The sequence below is a fragment of the Pholis gunnellus genome, assembly GCF_910591455.1.
Source record: "Pholis gunnellus genome assembly, chromosome: 6".
Taxonomy (NCBI): domain Eukaryota; kingdom Metazoa; phylum Chordata; class Actinopteri; order Perciformes; family Pholidae; genus Pholis; species Pholis gunnellus.
Window position 1 is genome coordinate 4,339,796 of NC_136532.1, and position 26,683 is coordinate 4,366,478.

Genomic DNA, 26,683 nt, shown 5'->3' on the forward strand with positions numbered 1-26,683 from the left:
ACTCAGCTGGCTCATGCAGTTGCATGTCTCGTAAAGACTAGGCTGCGGTTTTGCACTGAGCGATAGTTTTTTTGAAAATGAAGCGAGACAGCCATCTAGTGTTCCTGGGGTGATAATGAATGAGGGGTTTCAGTAACACTGGTGGAGAAACTTGGACAATCCAGTTTAATGGTGCCAGGATGTGATGGACATTGCTAAGACTCATAACAATGTTTCATGAAAATATATCTACATAAATACGTCTCTACTCTATTTGTGTGTGTGTGTGTGTGTGTGTGTGTGTGTGTGTGTGTGTGTGTGTGTGTGTGTGTGTGTGTGTGTGTGTGTGTGTGTGTGTGTGTGTGTGTGTGTGTGTGTGTGTGTGTGTGTGTGTGTGTGTGTGTGTGTGTGTGTGTGTGGCAGACTGGCCTTCTACTGGGACTTGATTTAGTTTGATACAGTACGTCATTGTATTAACAATGTGACAAACAGTTTGTGGTTTTGAATGCACCTCTACTCTAATGTTGCATTCAAGTCCCATTTGATGCACGGAAGTTTGCATTTTTACTATTGTAAAAACCTACAACCCGTTTGAGCGGGCTTCGTATCTTAACTCACTGAATTATATATAACTTCAAAATAAACAACTATTATTAGAAGCCATTATCGTCGTCATTGACAGGGCAACGACTTCAGTCGCACGGCCACTAACATCGGGCTCTCGTGTGACGTAAACAAGCTTCGGGTCACTTGCTAAATATCTTGTCTTTGTTTTCAGATCACAATTGTATTTAATTGGTGGAGTTAAACATGTTTTTGTGTGCTTATTAAAATAAAACGTTCAGATACATTTGGGCGAAATCAGGAAAACTCCTGAAACGTTACACAGCTGCATGCGTCTCTCTGACGTCATGCTGTTAACAGATATTTAATCGTGACTCGTCTTGAAGAGGATCGATTCATAACCTTGGTGCCGGTCTCAATACCCTAGTCGGGTACCCATTGGCCGTATTAGAGATCAGAAATACAGGAAGGGAAAATGGCAACTCAAAGAAAAGCTAAACATACAAACATGAGCTCTGCTTTCAGGGACTGCAGACGCATTGGACACACCGCATGCTGTAGACGCTTTAGCTGCAGTGCAGCAGTATCTCGAGGTGTTTGCCCCTTTTTAATGTTGCGAGAAGCAAAGACTGAAAGCAGGTCACGTCAGTAGAAAAGGTTTGTATTTTGGGACGCACCCTGAACCACGCGTTACATTTCCATAGTCACGTGACATGGGCTCCACCATGTTGTAGGAAGTCTCCTCGCTGCTGTCAGATTAGGGTTTAATCTGAGGGGGAGGATACACTGTGAAGACGCCGTCTGCATCTTGGAGCGACTCTCGGTGTTTATCTCCACCAAGTAACGTTGAACCGGCTTAACGCGAGGCTATTTGTTTTCTACAATAAACGGCCCGCACGTAGAAGATGAAACGCCAGTTTTCCGTCGCTGTCTTTGCCGACACATTAAGACGTTAGCTGGCTAACTAGCTGAAGAAAAGAGTAACTAAATCGGATTATCTGACAACGGCAGCCTCCCTCCAGGTATTATTTGGACTAGACAACTATTACACAGCAAACGCTCGCCTCTGTTCTTTCATGTGTGTTACATTGCTCCAGTTGTTTTGTGTCAGAATTACTACTTTGTCCCGTAATTACTCGCTAGCATTAATGTTGCCGCAAGCTAGCTAGGTAATTAGCCAGTCGACCCACAACAAGAGCTCGAGCTCTGTTCGCGAGCTAATCTGTACCGTTTCGTTGGAAGGAGCGAACGTTACGTTAGAGCCTCCGACCACGACCGTCAGTCAGGACGGAGCGGACGGCCACCAGGCGGAGGTGCTAGCTCGTCTCCGGGCCAGCTGGCAGGAGAGCCCCCTCAAGATCTGATCCCGAAAGTAGCCCTCAGCCGAAGCGAAGATGTCAGGGAAGGATAAGGACAAAGACAAACCGGAGAAACAGTCCACCACGGAGCGGCTGGTGAAAGGTGAGTGCTTCAAATGTTACTCGCATTTCTAACCGATTTGACTAAAAAGCTAACGCGTGATTTGAAAAACCACCTGTGGCTTTAGGGATAAGTTTGTCCCAAACCCCTTCCTGTCGAAGATGGCGTGTGGCTTCTGTTGTTACAGGATATAGTGCTACGACACAAAGAACTGTCACGTTGTATAGAGTAATTATCCAATCTTTGGTAGTGTCCACCATAGTCTTATCTAGTGGAGCTTTTAGCTGTCCCTTTTTACCAGGGTGCTCAGAAATGGGGGTGAATCAGGGCATCTTTTTTTCAATAATTGCTGAGGATAGTACTTCATAAATAAGTCTACTAATATAGGTAATACACCTCCACATAGTGGAAATCAAGGGCGAGAAGTCATCCTGCGTCGGTGCCCAACCTCCTTGACATTTAGGATGGATGAAATCTTAATTCTCAAGAACGTGGAACACCCATGGTCTGCTCGGGTTACCGACAGAGCTTTCTTTTGACAACATGGATTCCTCCACGCTGAGGTTGTCCCGGCTCGTTGGACATGCGGGACACCGTTTGTTGCGTCTGCCCCGAGACGGGACGGGACAGGCAGCGCCAAGTCTGAGGTAGCTCCCGGGAGAGATAACCATGCCCACCACCGCCACCGCCCGTTTAATGCCAACGCAGCCTGCTGTACATCCCCCGTCCGTCTGCAAGGGCACTGGGAGTGTCCTTCCAGGGGACTGTGGAATGCTGAAGTGTGAGCCAGTGGGGGAGAGGGTGAGTTAATTGTGGAAAGAATCTCCCCAGTGATGTTCCAAACATGGCCAGCCACATGGTGGAGAGAGAGAATAGGAACAACGTGACAGACGAAATGTGGACTGGAGTGAGGACAGCTCTGCAACGTCATATGTTGTTGATGGTTGTACAAATATGCATTCAAAATGCATGAAAATAATGCAAGCTTCAAGGGCAAAATATCACTATGGTGCACGGTTGGAAATTGCGGACTCTTCACAATCCATAATAGTTGTTGCTCTTTAGTGGCAGTGATGTTTTAAGAGGGTTTAACTGGTAGACTATCTAAAGACTAATGCTGCTCTGGTTGTGTAAGTCAACAGTTAAGCTCACTCGCTGCCGAGTATTGCAGCCGACCCGGTGCCTCAATCACTTGTTTTTTTACCCATTTTTGTCACTCAAGACAATACTTAGCTGGGCTCCATTTTGACGTCACCGTTGCCTGATGTGGCAAAAGATTCACATGAACTTTTGTTCCAAACCGTGTTAAAGCTGGTGCTCCGTGTTTGAAATCAAATCAGAGAGCAGGCCAGAGGGGAAGGCGCGGCGCAACACGATCGGCTGACGAGCGATGAGGAACAAACCCCCGAGGCCTGGCTATGTAGCTTTGCCCGAGGTGTAATACATTCACTGATAATTAGAGCAATCTGAAGTGGACTTCATGGTTCATCCAGCCACAGTCCGCTCCATTCATCTCCACCCGGCTGCATCTTTGTAATTCAATCCTCCCTCTATTGTGTTGGTTTTTTAAACAATGGGCGAACATATCCCAGGCCCTGCTCGTATCAGCTGTCCTCAAACACTATCCCTCGGTGGGCAGGGTGGAGGACAGGGGTGTCTTTTGTTTTCTTCAGCTGTTTGTTGTCACGCCAGACGTGTCGGGCAGAGGTGGCCCCGATGTGTGTCTGCCGGTTTTGAGGAGTTCATCAAACATTCATGCCAATTAGGCCATGCAGTTTTTCTAATAAGAAGCCGGTCTCGGGCGGATGGCGGCATATTCTTTTTAACAACCCCCCCCCCCTCTTCTTCATTGGGTCATGTGGTGGGAAAAAAACCAACCTCCTGTCGCCGTCTCCGTCGTTCTCTGCCACCGCACGGTGTTTGGAGTGAGTGATGCCGGTTGCCAGAGGTTCATTTGTATCTGTGTTTGAACAGAATGGTCTAGCCTTGAGTGTACATGCAAACCTACATAGAATTAATTATCATTGTTATGATTGGGGGGGTGTTCAGCTCTTTGGTATTGAGACCAGCTATTACCGTCCAGCATGGCCAATTAACGCTCGTCAATTTGACCCGCGGGGTTGTCGCTCGATACGCTTCGTGGGCCTGGTTATCTCGTTCAGAGTGACGAGGCTTTTAAGTGAACAGCCCCTGAATCTGGAAGCCCTTGCTAATAGAAGCTTTACCTAATCCGTTCTTAAGGCTCGTACCTCAGCTTACAGCCCTCCTCGCGGCCGCGCCTCGTATAGCCCCGGGAAGCACTTACCTGTTTATTTATACCACACCGGTCAACAACGCATAACAGCTTTCCAAGCTGGAGCTGTGCTCCGGGTTCTCCACAGAGCGCTGCAGGAATGAGTCCCAAAAAACCCAGAAATGAGTCTGCATTTTTTTTTTTTTTGCGCTTCCGGTTCCCCTTTTGTGTCGAAGTCAATAGGTTTTATTTGGTCAGATGCCTGAAAAAAGTCAGTTTAACACAAGCCAAAGAGATTTCAAAGTTTTGTTTTGGGACATTCTGCCCATTGAAATCACGCTTCAAACTAAAATGATAAAAGTGGTGTTCACTTGTGAAGATTATCTTGCTGAACAAACGTGCAAGTATCATAAACGTTTGTTTGCCACAGAGCTCATTTTCTGCAATAATCCAAAATCTTATCCAAAAAATGGATGGAACCAGTAGGATGCTACCTTCTGGGGTCAGCCTACAGAACCCCGTCATCCCTGCAGCACTCTATTGCAGACCAGGCTATAGTCTGTGTCCTAACGAATATCAGTTTCCAGCATATTCACTTGCTTTATTGAACCAGCAATAAATTCAACGGTGTCCGTGTGACAAACATTCCTTTTAAAACCGTCCGTGTACTCTTATATGTTCCTCAAGTCCAGACGGATCTGGTGAGAACACACGAGGCTACCTCTGCTGCATCGCTGATTAGCAAACACACACCCACACTAAAAATTCATCAACGCTCTTTCTCTCTCTCTTCCTTCACATTGCACTTTGATTTGCTCTGCGTGGGTGTGACAACGTTCTCAGAACGCCTCTCCTCCTCCACTGGCTCGGCTTATCGCACAGGGAGTGCGGACTTCCACGAGCCGATACAAGTATTTCTGTCACATCTGATGGCACAGGGTGTCCTGTGCACTGACCTGTGGATGCATTTGATGATATCAGGAATCCAGCATGAGAAGCGTGTACTGTGGCAGTCTTTCCTCTGGTTTTAATGCTCACTTCTTTTTTTTTTTTCTTTTTTTTAAAGCTGTATAAAGGCAGTCGCTTTTGACAATGCTATTGTTATTTTTGCACTTCTGTGTTAATTCTCTGCATGCCCTACAGACACTGCTGAAGAGCCGACCTCGCTAGCTATTTGGTTTGTGCCTGGCCTGTTATTAGATAAACCAGCTGTAATCACAAGCCCTGGAAGTGAGAGGCCTTGGTCCAATACGCTGCTACTGTTTTCAACATGTGCCGCTTAGTCCGTCTACTCATCATTTGAGTCCCTTTTTCGGATCAAATACAATGCAGCAAATATATCACTACAGATGGCCCCGGTCACGTTTTGTAAGGCAGCTGATACAGATTGCAGATTGTTTACTTTGTTATAGTCATCTGTCATGTTTTAGTTTTGCATAGAAACATACAGTTCAAATAATAAGGAAATAAAAGACTGCTCAGAAATGCCACCGCTTTTGTCCAAAGAGACCGCCGAAATCAACACGACATGAAAGTTCCTTGTAGCAGCTTTATGTTTCTCGACAAAAACTACATTTTACAAGATAACATTTGAACACATCATGATGACTTTTTTTTATGTAGCTTCGCCCAGTACACATTTTTACTGAGCAGACCTTGAACACATAATATGTAAGTCAATGGAACCTTCCGTATGTTAGCTGTTAGCTTCGGTACTGCTAATGTTACCGGCTCACCTGCTATTTCAACACCGATTTGCTGTTCGCAATGTCGCATTATCAGGGATCGGGGACTTTGAAAGTAGTAAATTATTTTCTGATTCTTAATTTCACACTCTGATGGTTGAACTGCGTAATTCATACGCGGTTCACATGTGTGCCGAACCGTGGGGGAGAATCCGTGTGGATCAACTGTGGGCCGTTACACCTACGGATGTGACAATATCAGGTTTTATTGCGAAAAGGTGCTTAATGTAAGACAGAAGAGATGCCAACATTTCATTTTTTTTCTTCATTTATGCAGAGCGAGTTATGATTAATGATGACTTTATTTAAGATTGTCTGTACTGTAAAAAGACGTTAAATAAAGATGCTTATCATATCTGTGTCCTATGCCATTTCTTTTCTTAACTAAATGTAAGGTCAACAATATTATGCAAATGTTGTTGATCATTGGGATGATATCAAGGATCAGATTTATTTTGGACAGGATAGTTATTGTCCCATGCCTAGTTACACCGCTAGCTTTCATACATTAACACGTTGTATACTTCACTGCATTAATGCTCCATTTGGGAGAATTGGATTGAATTATGGGCACATATTACATATGTCGCATACTGGTGAGTTTGTGTCAAGAATTCTTTTTAGAGAATGTGTCATGTCTTCACTGCTATCTCAATGCTGGATGTTAGTCAGTAATTACATTTAGCAGTTTTGGATGTTGTGCCCTTGACTGTGTTTTGATCGAGAAGCCCGAGAAGCGTTGACTTTCAGCGGCGACGGTAGAAGGATTGTGTAGGTGGTACGGAGCAGATTACTGAGAGAGGGGGTGGGTCAAGTGAGGTGCGGGGCTTCTTACTGTCTTATCTTTTCCATCACCTGCATGGCATTATCACGGAGGCGTATGCGTCCCTCCTCTTGTGGTGATGCCATCATCTCAGCTCAGTTGATGCAAATGTCACCTCTCATGATTACAACGTTAGAAAGTGTAGCCTGAGATGCAGAAGGTTTCTTCAGGGGTCATATGTTCTATATTACTGTCATGAAATGTACTTCTTTTCTTGCATAGATGCACCTCATCTAATTGTCTTTTTAATACATTTTCAATTTGAAAAAGTTCTCTACTAGTTCAACCTTTCTAAATGCAAAAAAGAACTCTTAATTGTGATGAAGTCTAAGCTATTTATCCTAATACATTTCTTTCCTCCCGACAGCTGTGCCGTACCCTCCGCAACACAAGCTGACGGTGAAGGAGCTATTTGAAAGTGGCAAGCCCAACGCCGAGCTCCTCCGCAACCACCTCGTCAAAGAGGGACGCGTGGAAGAGGACGTGGCTCTAAAGATCATCAACGACGGGGCCAACATCCTCCGCCAAGAGAAGTGCATGCTGGAAGTGGATGCACCAATAACAGGTAGGCCGGCAAGATGCTCGGTGAGAGCCCAGAGGGGGACGCTGTGATGGCAGCTATGTCCCCTGACCACCTATACAACGTATACGCCACACGTAGTGTACAAGATGGGTCAATAGACAGTCTTCCAGTGATGCCTTGTTAAGTAGTTTTTAAGAGAAACTATTGATTGTCTCCTGAGCAATACACCTAACATGACCTGCCACATGGAACGAACACACCCAAGCCACGCCTCTTAACTGCCAGTAGCTCCTCCCAGGAAATGGTGACATAGTTGTATCCCCCAGCAATGCTAGAGTATGGGTGTCATTTGGGGGCAAAAGATCACATAGACGGAGAGCGAGCTGTACCCAGCATGCTCTTCAGCGGGTGTAACGGTTCATATTTTAGCGAGCGACTGAGAACAAACTGTACCCAGCGTGCAGTGTAACAGTTGATAGGGGTTCCCTGTGAGTACACTACACGGTGTGTAAATTACACACAACTAATAAATATGTCCTGTCGATCTCAAGAGCTCGCACTCGACACTGCACTGCCTTGAGTCCTTCGGAGGACAGACGCCATGTTGATGGAAATGGAAAGACAGACAGACCCTACTTCCATTTGAGTTAGATTTCAGGACAGCATAGATAGTATAGTGGAGCAGAGAGTCCATTGCAACATTGCTGGTGTATACCCTGTTGAGAGCCAGACCCAAGGGCCAAGAGTCAACTCCGTCATCAGTCAGTTCCCAAAACGTCTCCGCTGCTCCCTCGGAGATGACCCGTGCATGGCCTCAGTCCTATTCACTACTTTCAGCAGCCTCCACATCCAACCAGCTCCCAAGAAAATATCATAGTTCAGTCCTGACTTTCCTCGGGTTTAACTTACTCAGCTCCACAGCTGGCTTTACTGCTCAGTTTCACTCAACACATCCAAAGTCATGTCTCAATAGGTCTGGAACTCTAATGATGATGATAATACATTTTATTTATAGAGCACTTTCCAGAGTACTCAAAGACCCTTTACATTCAAATCATCATATATAAAAGCTATACACTAAAAACATAAAGACACACAACAATGGTCGCACACTAAAAGCCGTTCTGTAAAGGTGGGTTTTGGTTTGTGATTTGAACATGGAGGGTCGGTGCAGTCTCGGATGTGTTTGGGGAGAGAGTTCCAGAGGGAGGGGGCAGATATGGAGAAAGGCTCTGTCGTGGCAAATAAATCAAATTTGACATCATCTCTCTATGAGATGCTAATTGTTTTGAATGAATGAGTATTCATAGTTCACTTGTTGTTTTAGTAATGCATACCAAACTATAAATCCTCCCACCTGCCTTCAACATAATAGAAAACTACTTTGAATCTGCATGTTTAATAAATCAAAATCATTTTAGTTTCTTTGCAAGTAGGACTGGTTTTATAATAATAATAAAGCGACATATACCAAGGGATGTCCAGACACGCAACTGTTTAACATATCAGTAGCCCTACTAGTTGGTGTGACAACGTCACAGCAGTGTGTTTGTCTTTCTACAGTATGCGGCGACGTCCATGGACAATTCTTTGACCTTATGAAGCTGTTTGAAGTGGGGGGATCACCCAGTAACACGCGGTATCTCTTCCTCGGTGACTACGTAGATCGAGGATACTTCAGTATTGAGGTAAGCTGTTGGGTCTTCCAGGTTATTTGTTTGCAATGATTAATTTTACATTTTAAATACAAACCCTTTGGGTGGTATTGTGTAGATATAGCGGTTTACGCCCGTTTCATTTACTTTTGTCAGCGTGGTTTCTTAACTACTTTTTCATTGCAGCAGAAATGGATTCTGTAGGTCCTTACATTTAAATGCTCTTAATTTCTTAGAAATAAAAGTCAAATTGTGAACATGGTGCATTGAACAATGTGATGTGTCTCAGTGTATTGTCACAGCCACTCACTGTTGGTTTGTGATGGGTTAATGACGTGTCTTTATTTTGACCTTCGCTCCAGGTTTGAACTGTGCTTGTGTCCAAATGTGAGGCCATAATGTAGCCTGACCTCTGCTGCTGCGCTCCCAGTGTTCTGCATGTGAATCAGGGGACCGGTGCTTGCAATTTGGATTAAAGAGTTGTACAGTGTTTTGCACCAGAATAGTTGTTAGGCAAGTGTAAACTAAGCCGAAGACCTGTGGAAAGTGTCTTTTATTTACGGGAGCCCGGCGTGAGCCACAGAGCGATGACAGCGTTTAGGATGTGCCACAAAAGAGTTAAAAAAACAGCTTTGACACCGATTCACTGACAGTCTGGCTAGCTACGGTTGCGCTGTAATGTTAGCTTGTGGTAGTCGTAAGCGTGAGGTAAAGAACACTGGACCGCATGCAAGAACATTTTGGTGTTCTTATCTTGACTTTCTCATACTTTTAGATTTGTATGGTGGGCGCTGTACAACAGCAGCAATAGGCAATTTAAATGAATAGGAATGTCATTAGGCTATATTAATACATTTAGAATTGTTTTACCCGATATTTAGATTTGCAGATTAAAACAGGATAATATCGACATATTAATGAAGTGTAATTTATGTAGGACTTCAAACTCAAATTGTTTCAAAATGATAAAATATATAATCCATTATTAATAACCCTTTGGCTTGGATAAAAGCAGACCAGTTGCACTTGACTCTTACTCTTACTCTTACGACCACTCGTAAGTTGTGCTCGTCCACCTAGCTGGTCTTGCGATGCACTGGCAGAAACCCAGGATGTAAAAAGGTTAAACTGAACTGCATGCTGGTATGTTCCATTTGGATTCTCAGGATGGTTAAGATGGTGGGTCAGAATAGCTACTAAAATCTTAAAGGCTTACCGCAGCGTTGCTTTGAGGATCTCACTTTAGTGCCAAACGAACAACTGGGTCTTGCTGTTTGAAATTCTATTTCGATGAGGACTTCATAGGGCACAGGTCGCACTTGCTTATTAGATGGTTAAAAATGGAACAGGGAGCTGCAGTCTGGCTCTACAAAGGAAACTGCAGCTCCTGGCCCCAGGGCGGCGGCGGCGGCTATAGTAGCCTTGGATTCATAGCAGTTACAATGGGGACCCAGTTTCATGGGTAAAACAAATAAAGGTATGAAAATGACCACAGAAAACACTACTGCTGTGTAACCCTCACCTCAGTTGTCCACCTGTATGGGTATATACCTAACAACCCTAATTTCACAATGGATTTTGTTCGTGAGTTTGAAAGAAATTCTGCCAAAGAGTACCGCTTTAAGCGTTAAACGACAGCTGTAATTAGCTAAAACAAGAGTTTTTGAATTTGGACAAACATATCAACATCTGTATTTATCAATCTCAAATTGTTCCTGTGAATCCTTCAGAGGACTTTTTAACTCATCGTGGAGCATGTGAGCAGCGTTGGTTGGGTCTGGTGGAGTAACTGTCATCTGTGGAGCGCAGTGTAGAGAAAGAAGTGCTTTATGACCGTAGCTTGAGACTACACTCGCTGTTAACGTGACAAACTCTGACCAAACTGTTGGTGGTCGAGTTGCATTGTGGGAGTATCGGCGCCAGGTTTTGCCGAGGAAGAAGAATGCTTGGAATAAAAGAAAACATGTCTTGTTCCGCCGCATCGATTGTTGACCCATTTAGTTTTTTAACTGGCAGTGTTGTAATATGACTCTGTTATGTTGTTCATTCTGTACACATGACCTCTACCACACATCCTCCTCTGTTGCTCCCTGAGGTCTCTCCCTCTTTTCTCCCCGTTAAAGGGGTTTTTGGGGCGAGTTGTTCCTGTTCTGATGTGAGGGTCAAAGGTCAGAGGATGTTGTATGTGTACAGATTGTAAAGGCCTCTGAGGGGAATTTGTGATTTTGGGCTGAAAAAAATATATTTTGAATTGAAATTGAAGTGCTATGAAAAAGGGAAACCTGTTCTTGTGTGACTGGTGCAGAGATGGGTTAGTAGTTAGAGGTCGACCCACAGTGGATTTTTAAAGGCCGATATAATAACGATGGTTTAGAGCGGGAAAAAGCTGCTTTTTCTTTTTTAAATGGACAATCTTTAACTTTACAAACTGGATAACTGTCTAACTGAACTTCAAAGTCAAAGTAAAAATACTTAAATAAAATAAGTGTGGATCACTGAACATGACAGTCAAAGTAATAGATGGATAACTACCATTGGCACTCTACTGTGTGAGAGTCCATAAGGCAGTGTGCTAACATTTGGACCACTCTTTTGATGGGCTGCGGGCAGCACAGAGGTGGTGAAATGTCACAGATGAAAGGAGCGGACTGAAAGAGCATAGGGAATGATGGGCTGATGCCGATTAAGGGTCAAAGTATGACACTGGGATCATTTCCCCATGTATTGCTGCTCCCAAACCCAGAAGAGGTGGTCTTCTCCTCTTGTGAAACTGTTCAGCTTGTTGGCATGTCCATGCTCATCCCTCATCCCCTGGTGTGATCAGAGGTTTCTAGAGTGCACATCCCACTGTGAAGCACTAACACGGATTAAAAGTAATGGAACGACTGAATTCTGACATGATACGGTTTTATTCTAAACACAAGGCAGCGTGGAAGGACGTGTCCAGGAGGCAACCTCCGGTTCTGCCGAGTGTCTTAAAAAGTCAATTTACTTCTCATTCATTCACCATAAATTGGTCACAGGTCCGGATGGAATCATCACTGCGTCCAGGTCCAGACTGTGGTTCAACATTTAATGATGCCCGGACTAAATGATCAATCGATTAATCCAGAAAACTATGGTCGGATCAATCAGCGGTGAGAATAACCATTCGTTGTAGTAGATATATATATATATATATCTCTCTCTATCAGAGGAAGCAGCTTTTCCTCATTTGCTGACTTCCTGCTAAAGAGCCTAAGAGCACCAGACTCTCTTGTTGTTTTTTCTTTTGCTGCTAGGGCTGAACAATTCTCTACATTTCAAAGCGAGGCCACCGAGCTCCCTTCAGTCACAAATAAGACAGATATAGGAAAATGGATATCAGGATGTGGTTGCCTTGGCAACATAAAGAGTCGCTGCAGCCTCTTGAAGCGGCGCGTTACCTTTTCCACAGGCCAGCAATTTGCAAGAGCGATCCATTTCAGTCTCTACACTCCTCTTGTTCTGCCCGGTCCGTCCATAGACACACACACCTGGATCACTCTCCCAGCCTAGGCCTCTACACACACACACACACACACACACACACACACACACACACACACACACACACACACACACACACACACACACACACACACACACACACACACACACACACACACACACACGGGCTGAAGTGTGTCTGGGTTTGAGCTGACGGTAGCCAGTGTTCAAGCTTTGTGCCATTTCCCTTTGTCTGGCTCCAGGCTCTCCAACTCACAGCGGCAGAGGGCTGCTCTCATTAAAAGCCATGTCAGCCTCCAGTGTGTCTCTGCCTCCACACGAGAGATCAAGTCACATTTATCTACACTTTACTACCCCCCCAACACTAAAAGCGAAACAGACAAGTTAGTCGGGGCTCCCTGATTCCATTTCTCCAGTTCTGTGATTACACACCTGCTGACTCTCTCACCTCGGCATCTTGTTCCGGTGACTTGATAGCGGGCCGTGGTTGGCGCGTGTCAAAAGAGTGGGCTGAGAGTGGCAAAGTGGCAGCTAATTGAGCGGCGCCTTGACCGAGCACTGAAGAGAAAGCAAGTTCACCTGGCTTACAAATGCTGCTCTGCTTTTGGTGTGTGTGTTTATATACTATGTATGTATGTATATACATTTCTTTTAACTAGAGCCTATTAATATGGCAAAGAGGAAAATGTTTCTTCTTAGACGAGTTTGTCAAGGAAAAAACATCATACGTGTGAGTGGATCCATGTGACAGGAAGTCATTTCTTTTTAAACAGTCTGTGGACGATCATTACAATACGAATAGAGACGCACCGAACAATCGTCTGCCAATCAAAAACATATACTTTTGTAGCTGAGCGGCCACGATTGGTGGCTGGCTTGTATGTTTTTTGCAGGTCACATTCACATTATGCTTTTGCACACAGCAGCGCAGACGGTAATCACACACACACACACACACACACACACACACACACACCATCCTTGTTTAATTTCTTGGAGACACAATAATTGTAAAATACAATAATTCATTTCCTAATCATCTGAATTGTGTGTTTCATGCAAATAACCCCTATAGACAGAACAAGTCAAAAGATAACATGCTTTCTCCCGCTGTCTGTCCTCAGTGTGTTCTCTACCTCTGGTCGCTCAAGATCAACCACCCCAACACACTCTTCCTCCTGCGGGGGAACCACGAGTGCCGACACCTCACAGAGTACTTCACCTTCAAACAGGAATGTAAGTGCGGGCACTTCTCTCGAGCCACACGACGGACGGTCCAATACAATGGTCCAATATGTGTGTGTGTGCACGCTCTGCGCCGCTTCAGAGTGGCCTGTATCAATCAGGTTTCAGCTTTCAGACGATGCCCGGGCGCGAGGGAGTGGCACGCCACTCGTAGTATTAAGTGCAGGCTGGCACTATCAGAATCAGAATCAGAACCATTTATTGCCATGGTATGTTGAACATACAAGGAATTTGACATGACGGGAAGGTGCTTAACATTTAACAATCAACAACAACAACAACAATCAGTGCAAGTAGAAACAAAATAATATTAATATTGGGATATAAAATAAAGTAAGATATAAAATAAAGTGAAATATAAAATAAAGTGCACAAACGAACCGATAACAGGACTATAAACAACGAACAGATAACAGGACTATAAACAAGTAAGATGTGTCGAGTGAAATACGGATCGAAGGGATGCAGGGGAGTGACCGGTAGGAATGTTTCCTGGGGATGACAGTCAATGGGGGTCCCGGGCTCTGTTAATGAGCCCGACTGCGGAAGGGAAGAAGCTGTTCATGTGTCGGGAGGTCTTGGTCCTGATGGACCTCAGCCTCCTGCCAGATGGGAGTGGCACAAACAGTTTTTGTCCAGGGTGAGAGGGGTCGGCTACAATCTTTCTTGCTCGCTTCAGAGTCCTTGAAGTGAACAAGTCGTGGAGGGACGACAGATTGCAGCCAATCACCCTCTCAGCAGAGTGGATGATGCGCTGCAGCCTGCCCTTGTCCTTGGCTGTGGCTGCAGCGTACCAGACCGTGATGGAGGAGCAGAGGATGGACTCAATGATGGCTGTGTAGAAGTGCACCATCATTGTCTTTGGCAGGTTGAATTTCTTCACCTGCCTCAGTAAGTACATCCTCTGCTGAGCCCTCTTGGTGATGGAGCTGATGTTCAGCTCCCACTTGAGGTCCTGGGATATGATGGAGCTCAGGAAGCGGAAGGACTCCACAGCGTCGACGGGGGAGTCACACAGGGTGATAGGGGCTGGTGGGGCTACGTTCTTCCGGAAATCCACAACCATCTCCACTGTCTTTAGAGCGTTGAGCTCCAAGTTGTTCAGACCGCACCAGGTCACCAGATGATCAGTCTCCCACCTGTAGGCGGACTCATCCCCACCAGAGATGAGTCCAATGAGGGTGGTGTCATCCGCGAACTTAAGGAGCTTGACGGACTGGTGACTTGGGTCGGTTTGATCGTCCTCTTCACACGCAACATGCACAAACAAGGACTTGGAACAACTGCAAGGTGACCGACTCCCCATTTAAAGGACTAGCTTCCCACAAGCAGGACGCTTATGTCACAAAAAACGTCTGTGGGCTCATCAGGGAGTCCCGTCGCACAACGTGGCACTTCGTCAGTGTGAGAGAAGCCTTTTGTCTTCATGTTGCAGACTGTAAACTGCTGGAGCATGGAGAGCAGCCAGGCGTGCGTGAGAGAGAGAGAGAGGCGCAAGTGCGGAGGCATTAGTATGCACACTCAGAAACAAAGACGGCCCTGCCAGCTGCAAACAGATGAAGCTCCCTTCATACCACCTCATCTGTTCACCATGACAGTGTGCCACCTTTCAGCGCTTTAGTTGGTGGTCGTTTGAGTCGTGACACTTATAGAATGAAATCTATTTTGTTTCATAATGAAAGCAGTCAAGAGTACACGTGTTTACTAAATGAGCAGATGAAGAGAGAAAAAAATAATTGGTTCTCCGATGCATGCGTGACAACGTTTTGTTGCGTTTATAGTTCTTCTCCATCGGTGGCTGCCAGCTAAATGGAGTCTGTGCGGTGTATGAGGACATGTAGTGGGAGGAGACGAGACCAACCTCCAACGACCGGAGCGGCTCTGCTCCTCAGTACTCTTCAGTAGTGACTAGACTAGAGGCTGTTCATCTCTCTCAAGATGATTCAATGCATATATCAATACATGGTCTACGATACGACGCATTGCGATTCAGTCTTATTTCATAGTATTCTCATGACTATCATTTATTTTGGATATGGCTTAATGCAGCTCATTGGTTGTGATTTAATCTGAATACATTTCCAATGAGGATCTATTGTTCTAAGCTGCTTTCATTCTATGTTGCATTCAAAAAGTATTAAGTAAGAGCCCAGCTGAAAGCTATTTTGAGTTTGTGCTCTGAAGCGTAAAACCAAATAATCATGTCGAAAAACCGAACCCTTTGTTTTAATAGCAACAGTTATATACAATTATAGTAACAGATGCTGCTTACCAACATATTTTAAGGGAGAAAAATAAATAATAATTTGATAATTGAATTTAACTGATGGTCGTGTGTTTACACTTCAACAACATTCACATCCATTGCACTGTAAAGTGTGTGAGAGTCCACTTCCTCCTGCCCTCAGTTTGACCTGCAGTGTCGTGCGAATGATGCTGCAGATGCTCCCTCCAGACAGTCCTACTACTCGCTCTACTGTGAGCTGCGTTCACAACACGTCTGACGGAACTCGATATCTACGAGGCATTACAGATTATTCTAACGTCGGTTGAGCTGCTGGAAAAAAAAAAAAATCTTACTTTGTGTTTTCTGCAGGTAAAATAAAATACTCTGAGCGGGTGTACGACGCCTGCATGGAGGCCTTCGACTGTCTGCCCCTCGCCGCCCTGCTCAACCAACAGTTCCTCTGTGTGCACGGCGGACTGTCTCCAGAAATCAACTGCCTAGACGACATAAGGAAAGTAAGTGATCACTCTAATCACTAAGCACATGAACAAAAATATAATTCTGTCCTCTAGAAAACCAATAAATCGTCTGATTTTATTTATTTAAAATGTGTGTTTGTTTTTCCTCATCAGTTAGACCGGTTTAAAGAGCCTCCGGCATTCGGGCCCATGTGTGACCTGATCTGGGCGGACCCCGGCGAGGACTACGGCAGCGAAAAGTCAACCGAACACTTCAACCATAACTCCGTCAGAGGCTGCTCTTACTTTTTCAGGTATTAGACGGCGTTGCCGCCTTCATCGCTCTAGCACCAAACAGATACAAATACAGCACTTTATTTGTTTCTTTTTACATCAAATTAGGGGTTTCTTTATGTAAACTACAAAATAATTAAAGCCGCTCGATCAGAGTGGGAAGCAATAGTCTGGCACCTGCTCATGCAGGCATGTCAACACGTTGTCAGGAGGCATTCTTTGACTGTTCTGTGTTTTTTATAAAAGCTATAATGGTGCCAAAGTGAGAGTGGTTCAGGTATTTAGAGCCCAGCTGCAATTGATTTAGTAAATCACTTGTGTAAACTAGCTAGCAGTACTAGGAATAACTTTACACACAAACTTAATAATGGATTTACAAATGGCCGTTCAGTCAAATCCTTTCCTGGTCATGTTGATGTATGAAATGTTGATCGTCTGCACATTTTTCTTGCTCATTGCTGATGGTGTAGTAGCGCGGTGAAGTAAAGAAAGGGAGTTAAAAACCCTCCTCGTCCGCTCCGGCTGTAGTCCAGCTTCTCCAGAGGCCAGCAGGGCCAATACACAGCAGAGCGCTAGCTCTGGATGCTCAGCGTCTTTAAACCGTCCAGAGGGCGGGGCGTGCTGAACGTACATATGAACGTGTTGAAGTCACGAGTGGCCTCATGCTGTTTCCTTTTTAATGCTTTAACTTTGGAATCAGCTTTGCCCTCCACTCGGTGCTTTCCTTTAACGGTCTGTCTCTGGTTTTCTTTCTTGTTGCAGTTACTCGGCCGTCTGTGACTTTTTGGTAAATAATAACTTGCTGTCAGTAATAAGAGCCCATGAAGCACAGGATGCAGGGTAAGTAGAGTTACCATTTTTCATCTCCACTGTATTGTGCTAAAGACTATGTGGATGAGCCCTTCGGTCTGCTGCTCAACAGGTATCGGATGTACAGGAAAAGTCAAACCACAGGCTTCCCTTCTTTAATCACAATCTTCTCAGCTCCAAATTACCTAGACGTCTACAACAACAAAGGTCTGTCTTCTTTTTCCCCTCACTCTCGTTGTTGTCTTTTTCTCGTATTTACCAGGCTTCAGTCCTTGAATCTCTCTCCCTCTTTCAATCCCAGCTGCTGTGCTAAAGTATGAGAACAACGTGATGAACATCCGACAGTTCAACTGCTCCCCCCACCCTTACTGGCTGCCCAACTTCATGGATGTGTTCACGTGGTCTTTGCCTTTTGTTGGGGAGAAAGGTACATTTGTTGTTTAATTCAAAGCAAATGTGTGTGGAAATCCCCAAATAGAACCTGCGTAGAGTTGACTAAAGCGCCTTGACCTGGTGGAATATACCGACCCCGACAAAGGCTTTGTGTTTTGGGTTCTCCGTCCCATTCTCAGGAAAGCCTTGAAGGGATGTCTTCATATTTGGAACAAACGTCCACTTGGACTAAAACGTGAACTGATAAGAATGTGGTGGTCCAGATGTCACTGTGACCTCACAAAACGTTTTTGTCTGTAACTCAAGAATAAATTTGCTGATTATGACAATTTCACAAAAATGTCAAAAAGAGAGAATAGATGATGCCATTTTGGACGGACATGGATGCAATTTACTCAATTTGATTTGTGTTTTTTTTTCAAAAACATCCACATTTGAAACTGTAAATGTTTCTGCCAAAAGAGAACCTTTGTAATGCAAAACATGTCCATTATTGATCAAAACAATTGTCACTGCATTGTTTTTACCGCTAAAGGCTCTTTGTTGTATGCATGTATTTATGGTTCTGTAACCCCCCCCCCCACACAGTGACGGAGATGCTGGTGAATGTGCTAAACATCTGCTCTGACGATGAGCTCATGTCAGAGGGAGATGACCTCTATGAAGGTAAGATTGAGAGCGTTGAATATGACGCCTGTTACATTAAATGACTATTTGTTTTGATAACTGATTATTATTATTATTGCCACGGTTTTAGTCTATATTAGTGTTGTACCATGATGGTAAAAAAATACTTTTTCTAAGACATCACCATTGTGGCAAGAAAGAAATGTTGAAAATTAGGAATATTTCACAATTTGTTTTGATAATTTAGAAATGGAAAGCTGTACGTCAGCACTGAATGGTGGTGAACGTTCATGTCATTGTGCAATGTTTTAGCTCTAGTTGTCCAAACAGGATTCAATTCAATTCAATTTATTTTCTACAGTCCAAAATCAAAAATACAAATTTGCCTCAGAGGGCTTTACATTCTGTACACATACGACATCCTCTGACCTTTGACCCTCACATCAGAACAGAAACAAACCTTTAATGGGGAGAAAAAGAACCTTAGGGAGCAGCAGAGGAGTGATCCTCTATCAGGATGGACAGACGTGTGATAGATGTCATGTGTACAGAATGAACAACATAACAGAGTTACAACACATTCACTGCATATGAGAGGAGAGCGGGAAAAGTCATCTGGTTGCTTTTGTTCTGCAGCGGCAGGAAACGGAGACGAGTCAGATCAGATTTCATGTTTCTCTGAATCAACTCCAAATGAACAGGAAACCAAAACCCGACAGTCAGATGATAGATAGAGAGAGAGAGATATATATATATATATATATATATATATATATATATATTAAAACCACGTACCTCATAATAATCAAATCGCAGCCCTGCGACGTCAGCTTATCCAAAAAGGAAGTGACATCACATCGCTGGTGACAATGATGAAGATGTTACTGGCTCCGGTCTAAAAATACTGCACACCTGGGTTGTAGATTTTCTCCCTGGTTCTGTTCTCTTGTTCTGTAAATTGCATTTTCAGTTTAGTTGTTAAAGTGGATGAGTAGAAAACCCGTCCTGCACTCCTAGAATGCTCTAGGTCCCACATGTCTGATGCTGACGAGGGAGTCCTGCCGCTACGCTTTGAAATGCATAAATAAACCCTCAGTTCATCTCTGGAATGTTTCATCCTCTGTTCTCCTCACACAAGGCTTTCGTACAACGCGTTGTTCATTTTAAGGAAGTGCTAAAAAGAAATCGATAGCAAAGGATGCAAATGTCTGTATGGAACACTGGAGGTGGTCTTAAACTTAACGCTCTGAAACTCGTTCCAGGTGGAACCTCGGCGATGCGCAAGGAGGTCATCCGGAACAAGATCCGCGCCGTGGGGAAGATGGCCCGGGTCTTCGCAGTCCTCAGGTCTGTCCCCCGTCCTTTTGATCTACTCGTGGTGGCACTCTGATCACAGTGAGCGCTGTGCAAATCGAATCGCAGGTCAGCTGAGTGCACAATAGAGTTGTGATTGAAAACACAATGTTAGGATTAATGAGCTGGCACGAGATGAGTCACGACGCAGGCAGACCGTATAATGACATTAGACATTATTCCAGATTTAATGCTGCTGCAAGAGCGGCCTGACGCTCGGACCAGCAGAAACAAAGATTTACAAATAGATCCTGATCATTGATAGGTTTGACTTTGACCACAGTGCTTTGCAAGAGGAATCTAATGTCACGTGCACACAGTTATTCGAAAGTCCTATTTCAGTTGTTAATCCCAGTTTCCTCCGAATCAGAGGAGAAAAAGTTGGATGATATGAAAATTCAAGTGTGTCAACACAAATCTCAACACTTGCAAGCGATCCTTAAAAACATCGCCTCGGCTGCTAAAATTGACACAAGTCAGTTGACCCACTTTAGAGCCGACAGTCCGTCTAGTGAGGATTGAACCTGTGACCTTGTGGTTACTGGCTTACCGGTTAACGGCTTGCTGACGTGTAACGTGTGTGCATGCCCTGTTTTTTGTTTTCGGACCAGGGAGGAAAGCGAGAATGTGCTCACGCTTAAAGGCCTCACCCCAACTGGAACTCTTCCCGTGGGAGTGTTGTCGGGGGGAAAGCAGACCTTGCAGACCGGTAAGTGTCTTTTATACTCAGTCGCCCTGTTGTTTGACCTGCTGTACAGGCCCCTGTAGTGATACGGGCGGGTCAAAAAGTGACAAAGCAGCGACCTGTCCCTCTCACTCACACACACACCAAGTGCTGCAGCGGTTTGCGGGTCGGGCTGTTCAAATTGCTTCTCATACTGGGGTGCGGCTAATAAATAACAGAAACCTGTCGGGCACTTCACTAACCCCTGAGGAAATGCCTCGTCACCAAGCATGTGGTTTTGTTTTTTGCTCGAGTATTTGCTGCGAGCAAATATATATATTTGTTATTTTTTATATCTATGTAGAATGCTAAAGAATTCTAAACACTGAGTCAGTGGCACCAGAAAATATAAATATGGAATATATCATGTAACCTTAATCCCATACCATTTAACGTAGACGTTCAAAAATACTATTTCTTAATATACGTGAAAACATTGGCGACCTGAAATCTTTCCCTGCCACAGCAGACATTTACCCTGTATTTGGCAGGTACTCATTTCATTCCCTAATACTAGGTAATTACAAAGCAGTATCACTACTATAACTCTTCATCAAGCAGAAAACATACCTTTATTTGCTTTATGCTGAGAGTTAGCTTGACTGATGCCTGGCTCGGTCCAAAGGTAACAAAATCTGCCTGCCAGCACGTCTAAAGCTCACGAGTTAGCACGTCTTATATCGCTTGTACAATCCGTGAGTGTAAAAACAACAATCTTCCATTTTATCTGCTGTACCTTTTCTTGGCAGGAACAGTAACCGGTGTCTTGCAACTGTTTTTACCTTTGAACAGGGCCTGTTTCTAGTATTTATGCTAAGCTAAGCTAAGCTAACCACCTGCTAGCTCCAGCTCATTTATGTTATTTATATATAATTATTTTTTAAACTGTGTTTATCGTCAATATAGTTATATCGAACAGTACATGCAAGCCCCCACACACGTACATACGCACACCTGTTTACAGACAAGAAATAACAACAATGCTGAGATTCAAATAAAATGTACATGTATACATGCAATATAAACTTGATCCAAATAAAATGTGCCACCATTATCAAGTTCCAGGGACTTCTCGTTACCTCTGCTCTGTTACCAGTAACTGTCCATTACTGTCAATATGCCAATAGTCCATCCATCCATCCATCCATCCATCCCTCCCGTCAAGAGCATTTTACCTGAAGTTGTACTTATGGAAATGTTGCCTTCTGAATATTGCTCCAGCTCACAGTTGCTATACAAACCTGCTTGGTATCTTTATTCACATCTAACTCTCTGTTATAAAGCAAGGTGTCTATCCCAGTAGATAAGGATTCCACACTTTTATACAAGTGAAACCCAAAATAGCACGTTTTCTTTCTCATACAGTTTGATGGCAGAAAGTGTTCACATCTTTGAAAAACATTGGTAGACTGCTGTCTGTCCCGACACCCTGTTTAGGTGGACTAGCTTCCTGTGCTGCTTGACGCTTTAAAGGGTTCTCGATCAATGACGGCATGCCACAGACAGCGCATCTCCCCCCCCCCCCCCCCCCGTCACCCTGTCACCTGGAAGTGGCCACTGACCCTCTGATCTAAAGGTCGGCGTCTGGTCTCGCCCGCTGAGAGGACATGCTGGGGAGTCTGTGCTTACAGAAGTTGCGGAGCAATTGAAGGAGAAAACCACACGTCAGTGACCTTTTGGGAGAATGTCATTGTCCGTGTCCGCTCCCCCAGCCACAGCTTTCAGATCAGCCGGTTTGAACAAAGGGAGGGCAACTGATTGTGTATTTATGTCCACCCCTCTCGATTCTTCACTTTCCCCCCCCCACTTTGATTTTGCTGCTACTGTACTACTGCTGATATTGTGCGGTGGGGGGGGGGGGGTGCTATCCCAATACAGCTCTCAATCATCTTGAATGCATAGCCTCACTCCATGCACTCAAGAGGATTTTCTACATTTGGATATTGAATTCGACGATACACCAGCACATCCAATAAGAAGTGAATTTGTCCGTTTTTGTCATCAAATGGGAAGAGATCCGAAATTTCAAACATCCTTTTCAAAGGAGAAATGTTAATAAAATTCTGTTAATGAGGCTGTGACTGTACACATGTGTCATCCTCATCGCCGAGCACCTTGCCTCAGCCTTAGACTCTTTAGTGCTCAGCCAAATCCCCCCCCCCCTCCGGCTCTCCGCTCCTAAGTCCTCGTGACCCTTTAACACCAACACCGTCTTAACCCTCCAGCAGGCTTCCTCTGTCTGACCTTCCCGCCCACCCACTAACATGTTTTGATCAAGGGTGAATTTATTGTCCTCCATAATGACTGTGCCACATGTGTTGGCCTGTATTCTGCTGTCTGTTTACCGTTTGACATTACTGTTTGACTACTTTGCTGTCTCTGATGACTCCCCCTCTTTCTTCAACTCCCTATAACGTAGCTACGATTGAGGCAGCTAAAGCACAAGGTACGAATGGCTGTCAGGCTCAAATCTCATTACTTTGTGTTGTGTGTGATGTTCACCATTTAAACACAACCCCACCTTTTTAAAGTGTTTACAAGTGTCCCCACTGTCTTTCTCTCACTGACTGTTTTACTGTAGATTACTTAATCGCCGGTTGCTCTTGCATTGTCAGTGTCTGTCGGATCACGCTGGTTCTGTCACTAGAACATGTCATGTAGTCAGTGGCAGAATAAAAGAATCATAGATTATATATGAACATATCACAAATTGAAAAGAAACTAGTCATTTTACGACTAAAACTACTTCAACAAACTCTTTTGGGAGCAACAGTTGCATGAGCCGGTCTGAATGCATTTAAAGAGGTGGTACTTCATATTTTCGTTGAACCAGGCTTGAGCCGGTCCGTGCTGCAGAAGGGCTGGTTATGTGTGTCAGGTTTGGGACGCGGCTTGCTCCTTGTTGACAAGGATTTCCCGGCTTTGGTCACAAGGGACTTTTCCTGCCACGTGTAGCTCCCCACACAAAGAAAAGCTTGCTAAGACCCGACTAAGATAAGACCAGGGACATCCCTGCTAATCCTGTTACACGGTTGGGGCTGTTGCTGCACTGTCTGCCCCTTCTGGTTGAGACCGTCAGCTGTGTGCTTCAACAGGCCGTTATGTATCAAATACATACACGCAAAACATGCAGTCCTATCAATAGATGTGGGAGTACAGTACAACCTCACAGGCAGAGCAAATGCACAGTGTGTTCAGGCAGAATAACTCAAGCAGTGCTTCCCAGCCTTTCTTGTATGTGACACAATGTAATTGTCAGTTATTAGGTTGGTTTTAAGTTTTAACTAATCATTTCAACTGTGTATCCATTAGTTAGCTCGGTGACTTATTAGGACTATTTACTGAAGGTCAGCATCACACCAATATGTAAATATATCTCTTTGATCAAATTGAATATTATTTTTGAGCTACTCCAAAATCTTACCAATGTTCCCATGGCAACTGCAGAAGTAGCCTCTGGGGTTGGAATCATTGAGCACACGTCTTCATGTTGCAGATATCTGGTTGTGCAAGAGTACCCTCGATGTTCCCTTTTTGAATGTTGCTCCACCTCGATAACCTTCATCTCACGTTTGAATTGACAGTTGACATGATTGAAGGTATTTCTGAACAGTCCCTGACAAGTCTCCTTTTCATTTGCACACACTTTCTGGTTCCCTCGGCTGTTTCCGGACTTTACGTAAGTCTACCAAGTGTGAGGTGTTTTACTGTCCTAGCTTAGGAGGCGTTGTTTACCTGTGCATGTGTTCACTGGTCGTCTGTACTGTGCTAGGCTGACACTGTGTTTTGTGCTCATTACATTCAATTCTACAAGGAATCCCTGTTGAGTTTCTGAAGGTCCCCGGCCTCCGATCTGATTGTTCTTATTGTTATTTGGTGTCTCTTCAGCCATTCAAGGCTTCTCTCCCACGAGGAAGATTCGTAACTTTGAGGAGGCGCGCGGCCTGGACAGGATAAACGAGCGGATGCCGCCACGCAAAGACAGCCAGCAGCCTGACGGCACCACGATCGACACCAACACCTCCAACAAGAACGGCACTGACGGATAGGCAACCCCCCCCCCCCCCCCCCCCTTCACTGCTCCCCTCCTCCCTCTGTCTCCTCCTCCTCCCTCTGTCTCCTCCTCCCTCGGTCTCCTCCTCCCTCGGTCTCCTCCCTCTGTCTCCTCCTTCCTCGGCTGACACAGCCTGTTGATCTTCTGCCCGCCCACAGTCGGGCGGGGAAAGAAGGCGGACAAATCGGTTGATTAAAAACGAAAGGAAGCGATTGTGCTGGGAAACTACTTCCAGCTGCTGAAAAAAAAAATATATATATATATATATATATATATATATATATATCATGTGTTATCTGGGGGAAAAATATTTATTAGATATATTGTTTAATAGCAACAAATCGTTCACTGAAGACATTTTGCAGTTCAAATGAAGTCCTAACTTATACATGTCAAAATGATTCAAAGATCATTTTATAAACTTGAGTTTATACAGATAGATGCAGCCTTTGTTATCCAGGAGTTTTAGTCACTTTAAGTTGTTTTTGTATTGTTCTCCGTGTGTTTGGCAAGGGAACATTTGAAGTACTAATCCTGTAGACTCAACGGCCTCGTTTGGATCTCGCAAGCTTCTTGTCGAGGCGTTTTTGGCCCTTGAGGTTCTACACACAGTGCAGTGTTTGCTTATATGTGCGTCAGTCGAAAGATTAAGATGCATGTGTTGAGAGGTGACAAAAGAATAAGGGAAGTAAATATCAGGACAATTATCACAAATTCATATTTTATACTTGAAAAAGGGAATTTAATGAAGACTTGTAGTTCTATTTATAAATTTTACACAAAACTTTGATGACTCCCCAAAGATGCTGAATGTATTTTTGTTCAGTATTTTCTGTGTTCTAATCTGTGAATGAGACGTTCACAGAAATCCTTCTAAAGTGAAGGTTATTGCTTCGCGTGCAATGGTAGTTGCTGGCTGTTCCGTGCTGGTTATGACTTGTATTCACTTTGATGGCAACTGGGTTGTTCTCGCTCCGCTAAACCAAAAAAAAAGAAGAACAAAAAAAGGGATATACAGTCCAGGATGACTTATTCTATCAAGACAAGCAAGACCTGCCAATACTCCCGCGTCCCGGACGGAAGCCCTGGAGTTCAGCCTGACTCTCCGGGGTTGAGCACGGCGCACGAAGAGGACGGCACGAGAAACCAAAACCGACAAAAAGTGTTTTCTCTTCAGTTGTCTTTTTTTGGACTAAAGACATGTTTGCTCAGAAAGTAGAGGAGCTGCGCTGTCCTCGAAAACAGACTTGATGCTCATTATTGCTTAGGAAGCTTCAGTGTATTTAACAGAATGGTGTCAGTATGATTTGTGTTTTATTGTCAGACACTTAAAAAAAAAAAAGAAAAAAAGTGCTTTGGGGCTTCTTATTAATTTGTTCTGAAGCTGTAACAGTGTCTCCATCTACTGTTGATTATGCAGATGTTTTTTTGAATTGTGACAAGCGTGCGCATCGCACGAGGGAAATGTTTGACATTCAGTGAAATGACGACGCTGTGCCCAGACACAGTGAGTCGTTCCCTTGTCAGGGATGATGCTATAAAAGGTACCGCCACACTACCGGCTGTCTGTTGAGGCCTAAAGGGTACTGTAAGCTATCTCAACCACAGCTGACTCGTACATACAGTATATATTACTTTTGAAACCCCGTGGTCGCACCGTGATGGGGGACAATTAACGCTCGCTGGTGTGCACACGCTTTTCTGCTCCGAAGTGTTCAGCCATCCACCTCCTCCTCACAGGCACTCCCAACCCTTTAAGACGTGCTTTCACTGAGACACACGACCAACTCAACCGGTGCTTCGACACACCTGACTGTAATTCTATTCTCTTCTTGTCATTCAAAAAGAACAGGTGGGGGAAATAACCGTTACGATTTGCCATTCTCTTGTGAATTTACCCTCTTTTTTTGTATTTTCAAATGAGGCTTTTGCGCTCGTGTGCTTGGCCACACGTCAAGATCTGCGTGTGTGTGTGTGTGTGTGTGTGTGTGTGTGTGTGTGTGTGGGGGGGGGGGGGGGGGGGGGGGGGGTGTGGGGGGGGTGTGGATGGCGAGACTTTCAGTCACAC

At 44.5% G+C, this 26,683-nt stretch overlaps 1 protein-coding gene across 6 annotated transcripts; it reads left to right on the forward strand.

Moving 5' to 3' along the window:
• Window positions 1-1,318: 1,318 nt before the first annotated feature.
• On the forward strand, window positions 1,319-26,603 carry ppp3cca (protein phosphatase 3, catalytic subunit, gamma isozyme, a). 6 transcript variants are annotated; one of them, XM_079161296.1, is made up of 15 exons: window positions 1,319-1,565; window positions 1,786-2,004; window positions 7,131-7,328; window positions 8,850-8,974; window positions 13,555-13,666; window positions 16,272-16,417; window positions 16,535-16,674; window positions 17,417-17,494; window positions 17,577-17,671; window positions 17,766-17,891; window positions 18,446-18,523; window positions 19,747-19,831; window positions 20,449-20,546; window positions 22,981-23,007; window positions 24,459-26,603. In XM_079161296.1, exons 2-15 carry the CDS (start codon window positions 1,938-1,940, stop codon window positions 24,608-24,610), a joined length of 1,527 nt encoding a protein of 508 aa, XP_079017422.1. In that variant the 5' UTR covers window positions 1,319-1,565; window positions 1,786-1,937; the 3' UTR covers window positions 24,611-26,603. The 6 variants fall into 6 exon arrangements, 4 of the variants coding, with proteins under 4 accessions (XP_079017422.1, XP_079017421.1, XP_079017423.1 ...); XR_013767120.1 differs by having other exon boundaries at window positions 1,319-2,004; window positions 21,999-24,240; window positions 24,450-24,562; XR_013767121.1 differs by having other exon boundaries at window positions 1,319-2,004; window positions 22,981-24,240; window positions 24,450-24,562.
• Window positions 26,604-26,683: the final 80 nt, after the last annotated feature.

Coding starts and splice junctions, on each gene's coding strand:
- ppp3cca (XM_079161295.1), top strand. CDS start 1,938: ATGTCAGGGAAGGATAAGGACAAAGACAAACCGGAGAAACAGTCCACC. Junction 2,005..7,130: donor CACGGAGCGGCTGGTGAAAG/GTGAGTGCTTCA, acceptor TCCTCCCGACAG/CTGTGCCGTACCCTCCGCAA. Junction 17,495..17,576: donor CATGAAGCACAGGATGCAGG/GTAAGTAGAGTT, acceptor GCTGCTCAACAG/GTATCGGATGTACAGGAAAA.